We start from the raw sequence: 16,181 nt of genomic DNA, 5'->3' as shown, positions 1-16,181 counted from the left end.
AATTGCAAAATGCCCACAAAAGTATAAATCATAGTTAACTTTATGGGTATTTTGAGCTATACACGAGATTCATTATCCAATTTTTCAGTTGACTACTATCTTTGAAGAAAAAATGGGGAAATTTCTAATGAGAATTATTATTTAATTAATATTGAGTAAACTTTTTCCCACCCAGGTTTGCCTTAATGACACTTTTCCACCCAAAAAGTTTCAAAATAGCACTTTCCCACCCAAAGTTTATATTCTGCTAATACCCAAAATACACTTCACTTTCTTAGTCAGCGTTCAACAAGTCATCAGGAGCCAAGTAAGGAGAGTTTGTAGAATAGAGGCTGGTGGATCGAATGATGATGACCGATTGAATATTCGTCGTGGAAATCACCTAAGAACAAGAACACCTAGCTTTGCAGTGACCAAAATTAGCAAGAAATCAAGTGCCGCGGGAGAGATGTTTAGTAAGGAGACCGAAGGTTCAAGTGTGGTGATGGAGATAATTTTTGTTCTGAAATCGGCTTTGGATAGTACCAGAATATTAACTTTAGGTGAAGTGGTATTTTAAAACTTTTAAGTGAAATGTCATTAAGGAAAACCCTAGGTGGGAAAAAGTTTGTTTACTCCCTAATATAAGTTTGATGTGACATTATTAAATATTGTTATTTATAAATAGTGAGGATTAAGATAATTCAACATATGAACAACAAAGGATATAACTAGACACCCTTGAGGTTTAGCACCGAAAAATAGACCCACAGGTTTTAAAATAAAACACTTACCACTTCTGTAATGAATGATGTTTATGAAAAGTATCATATGTGACAATTATCAGATATAGATTCTTATATTGTATGAGAAGAAAAAACAAGGGTAATTATTAATTTTATTAAGGTTTTGTGTGTCTGAATTACCATTTCAAAAAATATCGTTTATTAAGAGATTTAAGTGTTTTATTCTAAAATCTATGTTTCTTTTTTGTTCTACTAACTTTAGGCGTATTCAATTGAAAACCTCCCAGTAAGGTATTGCATGAATCCTGTGGTTGAGTTAACTTTACAACTTTACCGCTGAGTATTGAACGCAGTTTTCTTCATATTGCCCTAATGAAAAGACAATGATATGACTTTAACTCCTTTTTTTTTTCCCAACGACTTGTGTACATCAGTCTGCTGCGTCTAGCTCAAAACAACTACCTTAGTTAAAGACTTATCCAGATATTTTTGGTCTACCGAAATCTATTTCATATTGTTTTATTTCAGATTTTACTCTTAAACTAATATTGTTATTGATTATTGAAGATGATTGAAACGGCGAGTGAGATTGGCAAGTGAAGATATCATTTTTGTAGAGAAGATTGTGGAGAGTTTATGGTGTCTCGAACTAGTTTTGGACTTCGAATCGATCATAAGAGGTCAAAACCATTGACTTGAACACTCCTAACGTAAGCCATTTTTTGCTAATATGAGCTCATTTTCTACCAATGAAAACATCGACGACTTTAACATACATCGAGTTATAATGAAAATTTGAGAATTTGTTAAAGTAAAGTAAACACATTATTTTAAATATGAGAATTTAGAATAAATACAATTAAAGATATCACTTTGAATTTTTTTAAACCTGGTTGAAATTTTGGTTTACTCCAATTAAAATACATTATTATAAGATAAAGATTTGTTGTCCTTCGTGGGGTCGAAGTGACGTAAATCAGTTGTCAATGAAGTTTTAGATAAAAAAAATGTAAGATGATATTTAGTAAATCAACAAACCAACAATAGTACATTTTTTTAAGGTTCATTAATACTACTTATCATGTTTTGTCAAATTTCATATGTTTGATTTCTATTTGATAAATTTTTTTCATTCAATCTTTCAATTAATTATAATTAAAGTCCCACTGCCTTCCTGCGGGCTTCAAAAGAACAAAATGCATAATCAAATTTTAGGATAGGGCTGAATGACATTCATTTTCCAACGAAAAGTTTGGCAAATGTTCATTTTCCTACTTATCTTGAAAGATTTGTCCACCCAACGTTACTCTCCGTCCATCCAAACTGGCATTTGACTTACTTTGACCTTTGAAATGTCAACCTTACCCCTATTAAATAATCAATTAACTCAAACTAATTTAATAGTCACTATAAGAGAAAATTATGGTTGTGTTATTTTTTTTCAATGGACATGTGCGTTCATTGAGGTGAAGCTTCTTCGAGAAGCTTTGCCACGTTTATCAGAAATTATATTTTAATTATTTAATATTTAAGATTTGAGTGAATTGACCTTACTGTTCTTCTCCTGTTAAAGTTAACGGTTTACGTTGGATGACGGGTAGAAAAATGTTAGTTTCAAAAATCAGGAATGAGAAAATTTATACTCGCCAAACTATGAGCAGGAAAAATCATTAACTTTAAGGGGACGTTCGGTTCAGGGAATATTAGATTACTGAAAAGTTAGATTACCTTAAAAATTACTAGGAATCTTTAGGAAAATGTGCTTGGTTAATTGGTGGGTATGTTATATTAATATGTTTGGTTGGGAGGAATAAATTGGTGAGTATGTTATTTAAATTATTGAATTGTCTTCTAATTAAATATTATTATTATATTATTTTTTAATATTGATTATTATTTGGATTATATAAACCCCCTTACATTTAAAAACTTAGCAAAAACAACCCTATAATAAAAGTTTGGAAAATCAACAAAGCATCCCCACCAACCCAGCCACTGTCGGCCGCTGGCAACCACCGCAGGTCACCGGCAACCTAACGGCCCATGGAGGCCATTTCCTGCCTTTTGTGCACCGTTCCAATGGCGGCTGGCCGCGGTGGTAATTGCCAACGGTAGGTGGGTAGGGGTGGTGACTTGGGTGGGCTGCAATTTGTTTTGAATTCAAGGGTAATTTTGTCAAAAAAGTTAATTAATTGGGGTGAAATAGTAAAAGTCATATTCATGTAAATAAATTAAAAAATAAGGGCACTATTGTCCTAAAATTTTATTAATAAGAGGTAGAATTGTAAAAAAAAAAAATTACCTTGGTAATCTTAGAATACCTAAGAAAATAGAAGTAATGAGATTACCTCCAATATTACCAACAGTTACTACTACTAGTATTTGAAGATTACCGGAATCTTATATTACTTAACAACCAAACGTGGTAATCAAGTAACATAAGATGACATAACTCTAGTAATCCCACATTACCCCCAACCAAACGCCCCCTAAAAGTTAAAATAATAACATAACTTTTTATTTTAATTAGTAGTAACATAATTACAGTGTAGGTAAGAGTGCTTAACGAACCTAGCCGCTCGCGAGATGGCTCGGCTCGACTCGAGTTCGGCTCGTTAACGGCTCGATTCGTCTGATAATGAGTTGGCTCGGCTCGGTTCATGAGATAGAACGAGCCGAGTTCGAGTCATGCTCAGCTTGTTAGGCTCGCGAGCCAAGGCTGGCTAGAAAAATCGGGGGGTTTTTTGAAGTAATGGGATTGAATTGAAAATTATGCAACAAAGTTTTAAAAAATAACAAAATGGCCCCCGTTATTAAAATCCCCAAATCGTCGATTTTCGTCGACAGATGAACACTTGCTGTAAAACTAATCCCAAAGTCACAATTTTCGTCGCAGTCATCAGCACAACTTCCAGTCGGATTTTCGTCATCAGATTTAGACACTGTCTTCTTTGTCGGATTTTCGTCACATTTCTCTGTTCGCTGTGATTTCTTTGCATTTCTCTATTCGCTATGAAACAAATCTGCAACGCCGTCGATCGTCGATTTCTCGGGGTAAGGTTGTTTGTTTTGGCTTTGTTCTTCGGTTGTTGTTGCTTGTGAAACCCATATGTGATTGATTTTTGTGAACAATGTCAATGAAATTTTAAGTTAGTTTTTCGTGAATTCTTTGTCTGTAACAGCGGGCTTTTTTCGGTGAAATAATTCAAGGAAGAGCAGTCTACCGTGTTGTGGTTGTTGACTGTCGTGGTGTTGCTGTGAAACCCATACAAGAATCGTTGAGCCCTTGATCTGGTATCCTGGATTCCTGGATAATGTTTATGTACTGTTTGTGAAGAGCAGTCTGCCGTGTAAATTGCCAGTCTGTTTCATTGTTTGTTTAAATTGCTTTACTGAATTTTTTATTGTTTGTGGTTGTGGTTGTGTTGTGTTGTGGACTTGTGGGACAAAATTGAAATTGCAAAGGAGTTTGTTAATTTGTTTGTGGACTGTGGTTGTGGTTGTGGTTATGGTTATGGACTTCTACTTGTGGGAATTTGTTTTATAGTAAATAGTAGAAGGGAAATTTATAAATTTGTTTGTCGTTGTGGTTCTGCATTTGGTGGTGGGGACTGGGGGCTTTGTTATATATTAAATTGCAAAAGGGTCAAGGGCAATGATGCTTAAATTGCAAAAGGGTAAAGGGCATTGTAATGCAAAATGGCAAAAGGGTAAAGGGCAATGTAATGTAAAATGGCAAAAAGGTAAATGACAGTGTAATATTATGGATGATAATGTTTAGAATGAAAAAGAAAGTTTTCTGGTGCTCTTGGAAAGTGTCCGAAAGGATAGTTTGAAAAGTATAACAATAAAATATAAAATTATTTGGCATATTAGGCGGAGAAATCTTGGACTAAAAAGTTGGAAATAGATTTATAAATCTGATGGTTTATAAATCTCTTTCCAACTAACTTAGGTTTATAAATCTCTAAAGAATCTTTTCAAAGGTGGGTCTAGTAATCATGTTAGTCCTCCTTAGACTAACCAGAGTTGAGGAATTAAAATTGCTGAATGGTAAAGGGCAGTGAAGAGTAAATTGCATAAAGGTATAGGGTAGTGAAGAGTATATTGCAAAAGGGTAAAGGGGCTTTGTTATATATTAAATTGCAAAAGGGTAAAGGGTAGTGAAGACTAAATTGTGTTTGGTGGTGGGGACTAGGGGCTTTGTGCGTTTTGAAGAAATCTTTAATTTGGTAGAATAAATAGGCATAAGACATATAATTCTAAATTGTATTAAAGACATTATGATTTATGTAGTAGAATAAATAGGCACATATAATTCTACAAAGTCATTTAAAGAATAAATAGGTTTGAATGAATAAATAGAGCATTTAATTCTTCAACCAACATCTCTAATTAAAGAATAAATGAATGTTGGGATGTATTTGTGACAATTAATATTGGTGTGCAATGTATAATGTATTGGTTTGATGTGTGTGCAATGTAATAGTTTTACATTATTTCATATTGGTTTTGCATTAAATTGATGATTTTTTTTTTTTCCATTTATAGGTTTGTAAATGGAGGATAATTCCTCAAGTACCTCTACAATACAAGATACAATAACCAATACACTTGGCGGTAACCTTAACTTGAATGCAACCACAATAAATACAGAGCAAAGTATTAGTAGCCCAGATAATGGTGATGAAAATGAAAATCCAATTCAGAAGAAAAAAAGAGCGAAGACATCAATGGTATGGACGAAGTTCAAGGAGGTGGTGCTCCCTAATGGCACCAAAAAGGCAGAGTGTATCCATTGCAAAGTAAAGTTGTGTATTAATGCCACCGGAAGCACCACCCATTTTAATAGACATTTAAGTCGGTGTTTTCGGAGAAAAGCTTCCATGAGGTAACAACATATTAGTTTTCCGAGTGCCGGTAATGATGTTGCAACTACTATTTTGCCAGCTTTAAGTGGGAAGTTTGACATGTTGAAAATGAGGGAATTGATTGCCCATTGGGTGCTCATGCATGAGCATCCATTTACAGTTGTGGAGGAAGAGGGCTTGAACAATATGATGAGTATGGGATTCCTGGATGGACTCCGATTTCCTGCTATACTTGTAAAAAAGATTGTATGAAGGTATATGAAAGTGAGAAGGCCAAATTGAAGACTTTGTTGAAGAATGTGACAAAAATCAGTTTGACTACAGACTTATGGAATTCAGGGAATCATAAGATGGAGTATATGGTGTTGACCGGGCATTGGACAGATAGTACTTGGAGGCTGAATAGACGAATCCTCAACTTTGTTCGTCTACCTCCTCCTCGGACTGGTATTGCGATTGCGGACGACATTTTCAACTGCCTAATGGGATGGGGAATTGAAAATAAGGTATATACTATTTTTGCAGATAATGCTTCAAGTAATGATGTTGCGATTAAGGTTTTGAAGAAAATTTTTGAAGTTTCGGGGAAACTCCTTTGTGGAGGTAAATTGTTTCATGTGAGATGTTGTGCACACATCTTGAACCTGATTGTTCAAGATGGACTTTATCAAATTAGGCACATCATTGACGACATCCATGAGAGTGTGTTGTATATCAGCAGTTCAGAAAGTAAGCTTAAGGTATTTTCTGAGATTGTTCAACAACTTAAATTGTCGTATCGGAAACTTATTCTCCATTGTAAAACAAGGTGAAATTCTACCTATGAAATGTTGGCAACGACAATTAAGTTCAAAAAGGTTTTTCCAAGATTGAAAGAGAGGGATATCAATTATCATAATAATCCGAGTGACGAGGATTGAGAAAAAGTGGAGAAAGTTTGTGAAATTTTAAAAGTATTAAGTGGTTCAACCAAACTCATTTCAGGAAGTGATTATCCGATGTCTAATTTATTCATGAAGGAGGTGTGTGTAGTGAAATGTATGTTGGATAGTAAAAGTGAATCTGAAGATGATTTTATTAGAGTAATGGTTAGGAAAATGAAAGAGAAGTTTGATAAAAATTGGGGGGAATGTAATGTGTTGATGTCTGTGGCTGCTGTATTGGATCCTCGGTTGAAAATGAGAGTTATTCAGTGGGCATTCCCTAAGATGTATTCTGAGGCAGAAGCGCGGCCAAATATGATGACGGTCCGCGATGCATTGTATGAGTTATATGGGGAGTATGTTCAAGCTAATCAAGGTGTGACTATCGCTCGTGCTTCTACATCACAAGGGGATGGACATGGAGCCATTGGTGAGGTGGTTGCGGTTGAGAGAGCCGAGGCCTAGGATGATTTTAGCAGTTTTCTAGACGTGGTTGAAACTGTTGAGCTTAGTAAGTCTAAGTTGGACTGTTATCTGGGAGAGGGATGCCATAAGTGTGTGGGGGATCATGACTCATTTGATGCCTTACAGTGGTGGAAGGCAAATTCAACCAACTATCCTATATTGTCTACGATGGCTCGTAAGATACTAGCCATCCCAATCATTACGGTTGCTTAGGAGTCTGCATTCAATGCTGAGAGCAGGTTTATTGATAGCTACCGAGCTTTTTTGTCACCAGCTACGGTAGAGATGTTGTTATGTGGATGTGACTAGTGTCGCACTTTGAATGGAGTGAAGAAATGGTGCAAAGTAAGTTCCATTGATTACATGTTTTGTTTAATTCAATATTTAAAATTACTTTATTCTAACCTACAGATTATTTTTATCTCTTTTTCATTTTAGAAAGAGGAGGATCACTTGGAGATTCAGCTTCATGTTCTGTTAGGTGATGGGAGTCAGCAGCTTGGTTTATTCACCCGTGAGTTATTGGCTGTGGCAGTAGGATTCTGTAGGTCTATATTTATTAGTTTTGTGTTCAGGTTTGCATTTTCATCTGTACGGTTTATAAAAGATGACAATTGTACTTACTGTGTTTCACATTAATTTGTTTGTAGGAAGAGTGGGGCTATAATGGACATACAACCAATTATCTTTTGCTGTTATATATATTTTTTGATGGATGGGGATGTCACTTGATGTATAGTTATGCTAACCCACCATTTTGTTTTGATGAAAACTTAATTAAATCAAGTGAACTAAACAAAAAACTTTTAGTTCACTTAACTTAATTTGTGGTACATACAGTATGTTGAATGATAAATTGTTAATAGCAGTAGCATTTCATTTAATATTTATTTTAAGTAGGTTTAATTGTTGGGTGATGTATGAGGACATGAGAAGAAAAAAATTACAATCTGTAGAATTTAGAAGTTGTTTGAGGATGGCGAAAAATGAAAATGAATCATGACAATTTAACAAAAAGCATTAGACATTCAAACCTGCATGCTGCCCAGGAAATTTAAAAAAAAAAAATTGAATTTTTTGGAGTTGGCTCGCGAGCCGGCTCGAAATATTCCTAAATCCTTCACGAGCTGAGCCGAGCCATAAAATCTGCAGCTTGGCTCTGCTCGATTATTAATCCCCTTTCACGAGCCGAGCTTGTTAAGCCAAAAATTCGGCTCGTGAACACCCCTAAGTGTAAGGATGGACACGGGGCTAGGGGCCCCTATCTCCGAACCTGGCCCAAGGGGATTCCTCGAGCTCGACCCATCCTCGGGACGGGGATGTAGGGGAGTCCCCAAGCCTGGCCTGCGGGGAAGTGGGGACTCCCATCCCTGACCCGCCTCGCCTCGCCTTCAAATATAAGATATATATATATTTTTTTAAATTAACTTAATCTCACACTATCTTTCAGGGTTTGTCATCTCTTTGGCACTCATATTAATAGTTTGGTTTAATTTTCAACATGATTAGTCAATAGAAAAGAAAGAAAAGCTTATGAATCTCTTCCATTTTTTTCCTTATTCATCTTTGTCACTACTGGTAGATTAATTTTTAAAAAATCCCAATTAATTTTGATTATAATAAGAAGATATAAAATGTTGAATATATAAACAAGTAAATATTTTCTAAATTAATATCAACTTTCCTAAGCTCTATCATCTCAAGAAAGGGAAAAAAAGTTAATTATGGTGAATTAATTAAACCATGGAGGCAAAACAAATATAGTTGTGGAAAATATATATATAAGGAAAAAAATATTATTAAGGTTGTAAGAATTAAGTAATAGTTAGTTTTAATAGAAAGATTTAAAAAATAATTAAGCATAATAGTTTGACATGACCACCTCTGTCCCCGGCCCATCCCATCCCTGAGGCCGGGGAATGTCATTGGGCCTTGGCTCGGGCCCGTCTCCACCTTGGACAGTTTTGGGGAATCTTTACTCCCTTTCAGGCCAATCCCTAATGGGGTGAGGAAAATGCCTATCCCTATCGCATTGGAAAGGTATGATCCCTGTAGATTTTCATCAAAATTAGTAGTTAGTATGAGTCGATTAAATGTTGTAGATTTTTTAGTGTGTTTTTTTTTTTTTTTTGTTAATTAATTCTTTTGTTATTATTTGACTAATCTCTCTGTAACTAATTAATTAGTTATTACAGTAAAATCTCTCTATGGTGATACTCTATATAAGAATAATCTTCATGTAGTCATAAAAAATTATGGTCCCAACTTAGACCAGTTATAAATAAGAATAAATTTCATATTGTAATAAGTTATAATTTTTCTAGGTCCCGTCTTGAAGAACTTGCCTCTGCATAGTAGTAATTATATGTATATTGTAAAAAATATATGCTATATTACCTTAAAAGTTTAAGATGAAATAAAATATATATCTAAAGTTGTTTAAGACAATGATTTATGCTTTAAAGTTGTTACCATATTTTTTATCTTGCGGATACGTAATAAGCCGTCAGCATGGACACATTCTTGTTAAAACCAAAATATTTCAAATTCTCAATCATGTTTAGAGCTTTTTGGCATGAAATTTTTGGTATTTTCATACTATCATCCTCAAGATTATCTTCTTCCTCTTTTTGTCTAATTCAAGTAATAATTTTTTCTTCAGTTAAAACATACACGACTTATTGCTCATTTGGATAACTGAGGAAGACATTAATATCCATTTAATTAGTATAGTGAAGTTGTCGAATCTGATCACTCAATTTTACAATGACTTTTTAATATTCATTTCCATACTATCCTAATACTACTAAAACATGATTTATAAAATAAAAAATCAAAACAATAATTCTTATACCTTCACCTCTATTAAATTATATCATCCTTATAATAATAAATTTAATTAGTCACAATATTATGAATATATAAAACCTTTGAGGTTCTATTGTAGTTGCATTGACAATAAAGATTATTTATTTCGACTCTAATAATTTATGAAACCTGTAAATTTCACATTGATGGGCAGTTTAAATTTTGCATTATGAGTTATTGGAGGTTAATGCAATTTTAAAATATTAATTCTAAAATGTTGGTGAACTTTATTTTTAAAATTATAGTGCTTTTCAAGAATTTTATATATGGGTTTGTGAATTTTTTTTTTTTTAATTTGATTTTCAAACTACTATTACATATATAATGACCAAAAAAAATAATTTAAAGTTATAAAACAATATTTTGATAAATACTTAATAAAAATAATTTGAAGCAAATAAAAATAATTATAATTATTATTAAATAAACTATTAATTAATTAATAATTTTTTAGAAAAATTAAGAAATGATCTGTTGATCAGTGGTTGAATTAAGCCAGTTATATTAAATGACTTAATTATTAAATTTACGTTTAATATAAAAACATTTTGTAATTCCTATTATCATAATCAAATTTATTTAAAGGTAACTTTATAAAATTAATAGTTTAAAAGACAGTGATGCTAACTATTCATTCTAAAGTCAAAAGAGGTGGGCTTAAAATTTTGATTCCAATTCCAAACCACCAACACAACATTCTGAAGACTCATTAAGCTCTGATTTCAAATGTGCAGATTCTTATCATTATCATATAATTAAATCAAACATTCTCCTGCAAGTAATAGAATCAATCAATCAATCAAAGAGAAAAAACCATAATGAAAAAAAAATCAAACAAAATAAACATAATGGGAAATTTCACTGACAAAAAGCTCCTAAAAGTCATTCACGAAAATCTTTCTCTATTTATTTGCATTCATCAATAAAGATTTCCATTTGCGACTCACAATCTTCCCAGATGAAGACAAACAGTGATATTTAATTGGCTATTAATACTTCTCCCAGACGTCAAATTTGAGAATCAGAATACTGGAAACAGTGTGAATGCCACTGTAAAAAGTGTGCTGTTCCTCTCACCAAACCGACCTTTGATTATAAATGTCGACAATTTGTTGGATGGCTATAAATCTTGTCAACAGAAAAATTTAAAGAGACATTAATTATGCACAGTATCGTTAAAATTTTAAAGCTTTCATCCGTCCTTTCCAAATATGCCAAAAGCTAAGGATTAGAACAATTTCCCTAATCAAGCAGCTGGAAGCACTGCTTCTGTCACATAAATTCACTTTTAATGTTTACAAAAGCATGCAATAAATAACAAAACATTAGAAGAACACATAGTCATGTTTATAGTTCTATGCAGGGACATTATAAGAACAATTTAAAAGCATGTATCATACCTAAAATAAGTGCCTCCATGATGCCGGGCGATCTCTAGATATTAGAAGAACTCGAGATGCTAGGTAATCGAAAGAAGGGGCATACAAATCATCTGGGCCAATAATTTCTCTGACTTTTTGGTTACTGTTGAACTCATTTGTGAAGGATTGCAATCCATCATCCACCAGTGCATCAAAAACAAACAGTCCAAGCCCAGAAACACCCATGACCAGATTCGAATTTCCCCAAACTTGTGTTATTGCTGAGTGACTTGGGTGAGCACTCGATTCTGGCAGGGAGTAAGTGCTAAATAGCCTTTGTTTCCGCAATGAGAATTGCTGCACCTGTGAAGAGGACTGCTTTTTTACTGCTGACCTTATGTTACTGCAACCAAGAAAGACTGAATCCCCACGAGAATAAACTGACTGCACATTGATACCAAATTTTGGAATCTTAAGGCCAACACCAGTGGGATGGCGGAAGTCCAAGATGTTAATGGAATCATGAGTGCAGAAAACACCATCATTTCCTTCAGCTTCCGCAGACGTTACTCTGTATTCCAAAAAATAATTATTTTAGAAGCAACAAAGCATATTACATTATAGCTTCTCGATATGTTCATCCAATTTTTACATTAACTACTACATTCATGTACTTAGCGATGGCAGTATTATCTCCTACAAGTGGCATGATAAGTAGGAGGGAAAAAAAATAAAAAATTGAGGTGAGACAAGAAAGCACAATCAGAAGATAAATAATAGAAACCCATCAATCATGCATAAAAGAATATGCGGGAAAGAGCATCTGAGAGAGCAGTAAGCGAACAAACAAATCCAGAAATATAACATGAAAATTGATACAACTAGTGAAAGCACGGAGTAAAGTCTCACCTTTGTCGAACCCCTCCACCCAATTCAGCATCAGTATTGTTAACATGAAGAGCTGAGATTTTTCGGCCAGAAGAAACAGATAGTAATGGTTCAGGATTTAGAGAGTTAACATCCCACAAGGATATTGATTCAGATTCAGCTATAACCACTTTCCCTCTGTTTCTCCATTGCAAAGGGCTAGAATAATCCATTGTTAACACAGGCTTTTGAACCTCCCATTTCATTATTTGCTCACCGTCTCGGATGTCATTGATTTTGACAACCCTCTGAGAGCTGGCAGTTGAGACAATAAGAGGCCCACATGGTTTATACCACCATTGCTGACTTTCTGGTGGCAAAACACTGGACAAAGCATTTCTACTATACACATTGTTATTAGGTAAAGGAGCAAGAACTGTTCTTGAAGTGGTTGTTCCTCCATCTTCAACATGGAAAGCTCGGACATCTTTGGTGTAAAAATCCCATGAACAAAATCCTGAATCTAGAGTATTACCAGCAGATGCAGCCACAACATATCTTCCTGAGCAGCCATCTGCACTAGCTGCACGAATTATCCAACAATCTCTCCAGATTGTAGGTGAAACTCCTGCTGGGGGCTTGTACACAGCCTTATCCTGAAACAGTGATGGATCATCATTAAACACATCCAAGGTGCTATTCCATTAGTTAGTTTACATCCATGAAAACATTATTTAAATAAAAAATTATGGATTTCTGCCTGTCTAACTGTGGTACAAACATGCTTTGGCTTGAAGAGTTAAGAGTCCAGAAAACTGGGAAAATTAATTAAAATACCATTTCAAGTTTGGAATAAACTAAATAACCATGAAGTTTCAAATTCTTTACTAAATAACCATTCGCTTAAGCAATATAAGCCTATCGCTTAAGCGACATAGGCTTATCTCTTAAGCGATATGTGTTAAATTGCTTAAGCGATAAAGTTTATAACTATTTAATTTATTCCAAACTTGAGATGGTGTTTTAATAGTCAGCCCGCAGAAAACTATTATGATATACATTCAGAAATATTATAAGGAAGCATTAGTAAAATCTGCAAATTCTTTAGGAAAGTAGCATGCAACAGTTCTGATTAAAGTGAACATTCCATTTACCAGAAATGTTAGCAACTTGATAATATTAACAAAGAGACTCATATGAACATCCTTAAACACAGACAAGATTATGTACCTCACAGTTAGCTATATCATAGAAGGAGCACGAGCCATCATTATGAGCAAGAAGAACTGACTCTCCTTCTGAGACAAACCATCCTCCAGTTGAAGTCTTTAGGCCTATTTCATTCAGCTGATAAATGCAACTATCTTCAGTCTCCTCCCCAGTTATATTTCCTGGTACATTCTCCTGATCTTCAAACTCATCAAACCTTTCATCAGTTGTAAGAATGAGGTCTGCATTACCTTTACCATTGAACATGTTTGACAAACCTTGTTCTCCTGAATTTGCAGCCTCATCTGTTTCAAGAACTTCACAACACTCTAAGTCCAAACCACCCTGTCCATCAGTTGAGGTAACTGCAATTTGATCCTTATCCAATGAAGCCAAAAATTCTAAAGCTATTGGGTTGTCCTCAACAGGACTCAACAACTTCTCCACCTTTAAGTTGTTACTGGGTCCAACAGTGTTGGGTTCAAGACTTTGAGAGCTCCCTGATGATGATTTCAGCGGGATTCGATTTCTGAGCAACTTATGATGGGGGAACAACCTAGCCTCCAATTCCTCACTCTTCAATTCATTACCCAAACTGTTCACACTTTCCATTCTTTTACATTTACTCTTCTCAGCAATGTTGCTACCTGCATTATCATTTCCCACATGTTTCACCCCAGCAATTTTACCCTCAGAATCACCTGCGGCACTACCCATTGCCTTCTCAATCCCCGATATCTTTTCCTGAATATCAGAAAGAATCACCTTTGTGGCATCCGGGTTATTCATATCCAACATTTCTTTAGTCCTCTTGATATCTGAAGCAATTCTCTTCACCTTTCCTTCTAAGAAGGTAAGCTTCTCATGAAGCTTACTAGGATATTTGATTCCAACCTGAGCACTTGAACCTTCTTCATTGACACCCTTCTCTTTAAAAGTCTCCAAAACCTTGGAATCACTAAAAGATTTCTGATCAGATTCCTTTAAACCCAAATCAACACAAGCATCAATCTTTTCAACCTTATCATCACGTTTCAAGCTAACATCTTTACCACAAATCTCAACTTTGGAACCTAAATATGAACGACCCTTTTCATCATACCTCTCAGTGTTTCCATTAACACTAATAACTCCATTTGATTTCTCCAAAGTTGAGGTAAAAGTAACATCTTTTTTACAACTACTACCTAAAACCCTAACCCCACTTGAATTCATCTCTTTTTCACACTTTTTCTCCATCTTAAAACCAATCCCATTATTTTCTTTGAAATCACTAAAACGCCTTTTCTCATGACTACCCAATTCAGTCCTTTTCACATTCAAATCCCTAGACCCTTTTTTCTCAACAGAAACCCTAGAAACCTTATCCTTCTTCATATCACTAAAAACCCTAATAAATTCAGATGGACTCTGGCTCCTACCTCTTGGGGCCGATGAAGTGGACCACCGAACGCGTGAATCGCTGTTTTCTCCAGCCGATTTCTCAACACGTGGCACTGAGCGCATCGTGGGTTTCTGGGGCCGAAGAGCAGGCCTAGGGTTTTCTTTTCCTGAGGAAGATTTCTTGAGAGCTGAATTAGAGTTCTTGTTGGAGATTGAATTTGGGGTTAGGGGTTTGGTTCCACCGCCGCGGTCCCTTTGCCGGTGAGAAGGTAAAGAAGACATGGGTATTTTGGTAAATTAGTTGATAGATGGCAAGAAAATAATTTAAGAATATGAAATGATTTTGTATGCGTTTTGAGTTTAAAATGTAAAGGGGTGGGAGAATGGGCGGGAAAATGGATGTCATTTTGAGTTTCAAACTTTTTGCGAGGGTTATTTTATTGACTTCTTGGATTGGGCTTTACTCATTTCAAATTACATTGGGCCTTTTTCTTAGACGATCCTTAGTTGGGCTTAGTGGTGGGCCATAATTGGGCTTTGGATGGGCCTGTCCAGTGGATAATAAATCTAAACATTACCCAATCAAATTATTTGAGAAGACTGTAATGATAAAAGTTAACTCTTTTATATAAAAATAATGTAATACTTATAATTGAGACATACGCTTATGTTATATGTCTAGTTATATATATGATTTAATAGTAAGCATATCATTATTCTTTATATAAAACAACTTTTTTTTTTTTTTTTTAATGACCAGGGATATCTAGACCAATTTACGCACAGTTCAACTAATTTTTCAGGATCCTGAAACTACAAGTTAGGTAAAAGCTTCAGCTGCTAGTGGCTATCCCTATTAACAGCTGATGAATACATTTTCGATAATATACCTAAAAATCTCACCGAATCACTCGGCCACCCATAAGTAGTTAAATACTAACACAATGTTCATAATGCATGATTCTTGGGATTTATCATTCAAAGCTGGCATTTAGTCATCTTTATTAGAAGTACGTCAATAACTACTTCATTCTATCTTTAATTTGTGTCGATATATCTTAAATCTTGAACAAGGATGTCTCATCATTCATTTTATTTAATATTTATTGAAAATTCACCCTCAATTGATATTAAGAGTGGAAAAATTAAATAAAAAGAAAAAAAAAGGGGCTTTCCGGTATTGTAACAATACCCTGTAATTGAGCAGTAATAAAAGGTTGCTGGGCGGGTATCAAAATAAGCATTAGAATTTAGAAGATTCTACGGAGAGAAAGAAGAAGCAGAAACATGACAAAAGTAGATCAGTTTTCTTCATGTGATTGGTTCCTGTCTCTCCTTTCACTTCTTTTACCACCCAGCACCCACACCACACACACGCTCTGGAACAACAACAATATTTTGCAAAACCAAATTTTTATTTTTCTAGTGTTCGCATAGTGTACCCAAAACCCTTAAACCGACATGGCTTCTCTAACATCTGTCTTTCATTCTCCAACCTTAATTTCTTGC

The 16,181-nt window shown here is 34.7% G+C and overlaps 1 protein-coding gene across 2 annotated transcripts; it reads right to left on the bottom strand.

The window, feature by feature from the left end:
- Positions 1-10,544: 10,544 nt before the first annotated feature.
- Positions 10,545-15,019, bottom strand: LOC116117953 (KIN14B-interacting protein At4g14310-like). Of its 2 annotated transcripts, none has more exons than XM_031403935.1 (4): positions 13,311-15,019; positions 12,123-12,736; positions 11,253-11,784; positions 10,545-10,624 (listed from the first exon to the last, which is right to left on the bottom strand). In XM_031403935.1, the coding sequence occupies exons 1-3, from the start codon at positions 14,952-14,954 to the stop codon at positions 11,253-11,255; spliced, it is 2,790 nt and encodes a 929-aa protein (XP_031259795.1). In that variant the 5' UTR covers positions 14,955-15,019; the 3' UTR covers positions 10,545-10,624. The 2 variants fall into 2 exon arrangements, with proteins under 2 accessions (XP_031259795.1, XP_031259796.1); XM_031403936.1 differs by lacking the exon at positions 10,545-10,624 and adding an exon at positions 10,755-10,980.
- Between the last annotated feature and the right edge of the window lie 1,162 nt (positions 15,020-16,181).

The sequence above is a fragment of the Pistacia vera genome, unplaced genomic scaffold, assembly GCF_008641045.1.
Source record: "Pistacia vera cultivar Batoury unplaced genomic scaffold, PisVer_v2 Contig828, whole genome shotgun sequence".
In the NCBI taxonomy this organism is placed as follows: Eukaryota; Viridiplantae; Streptophyta; class Magnoliopsida; order Sapindales; family Anacardiaceae; genus Pistacia; species Pistacia vera.
Note: the sequence above shows the minus strand (reverse complement) of the source record. Positions and strands in the feature narration are given on the sequence as shown.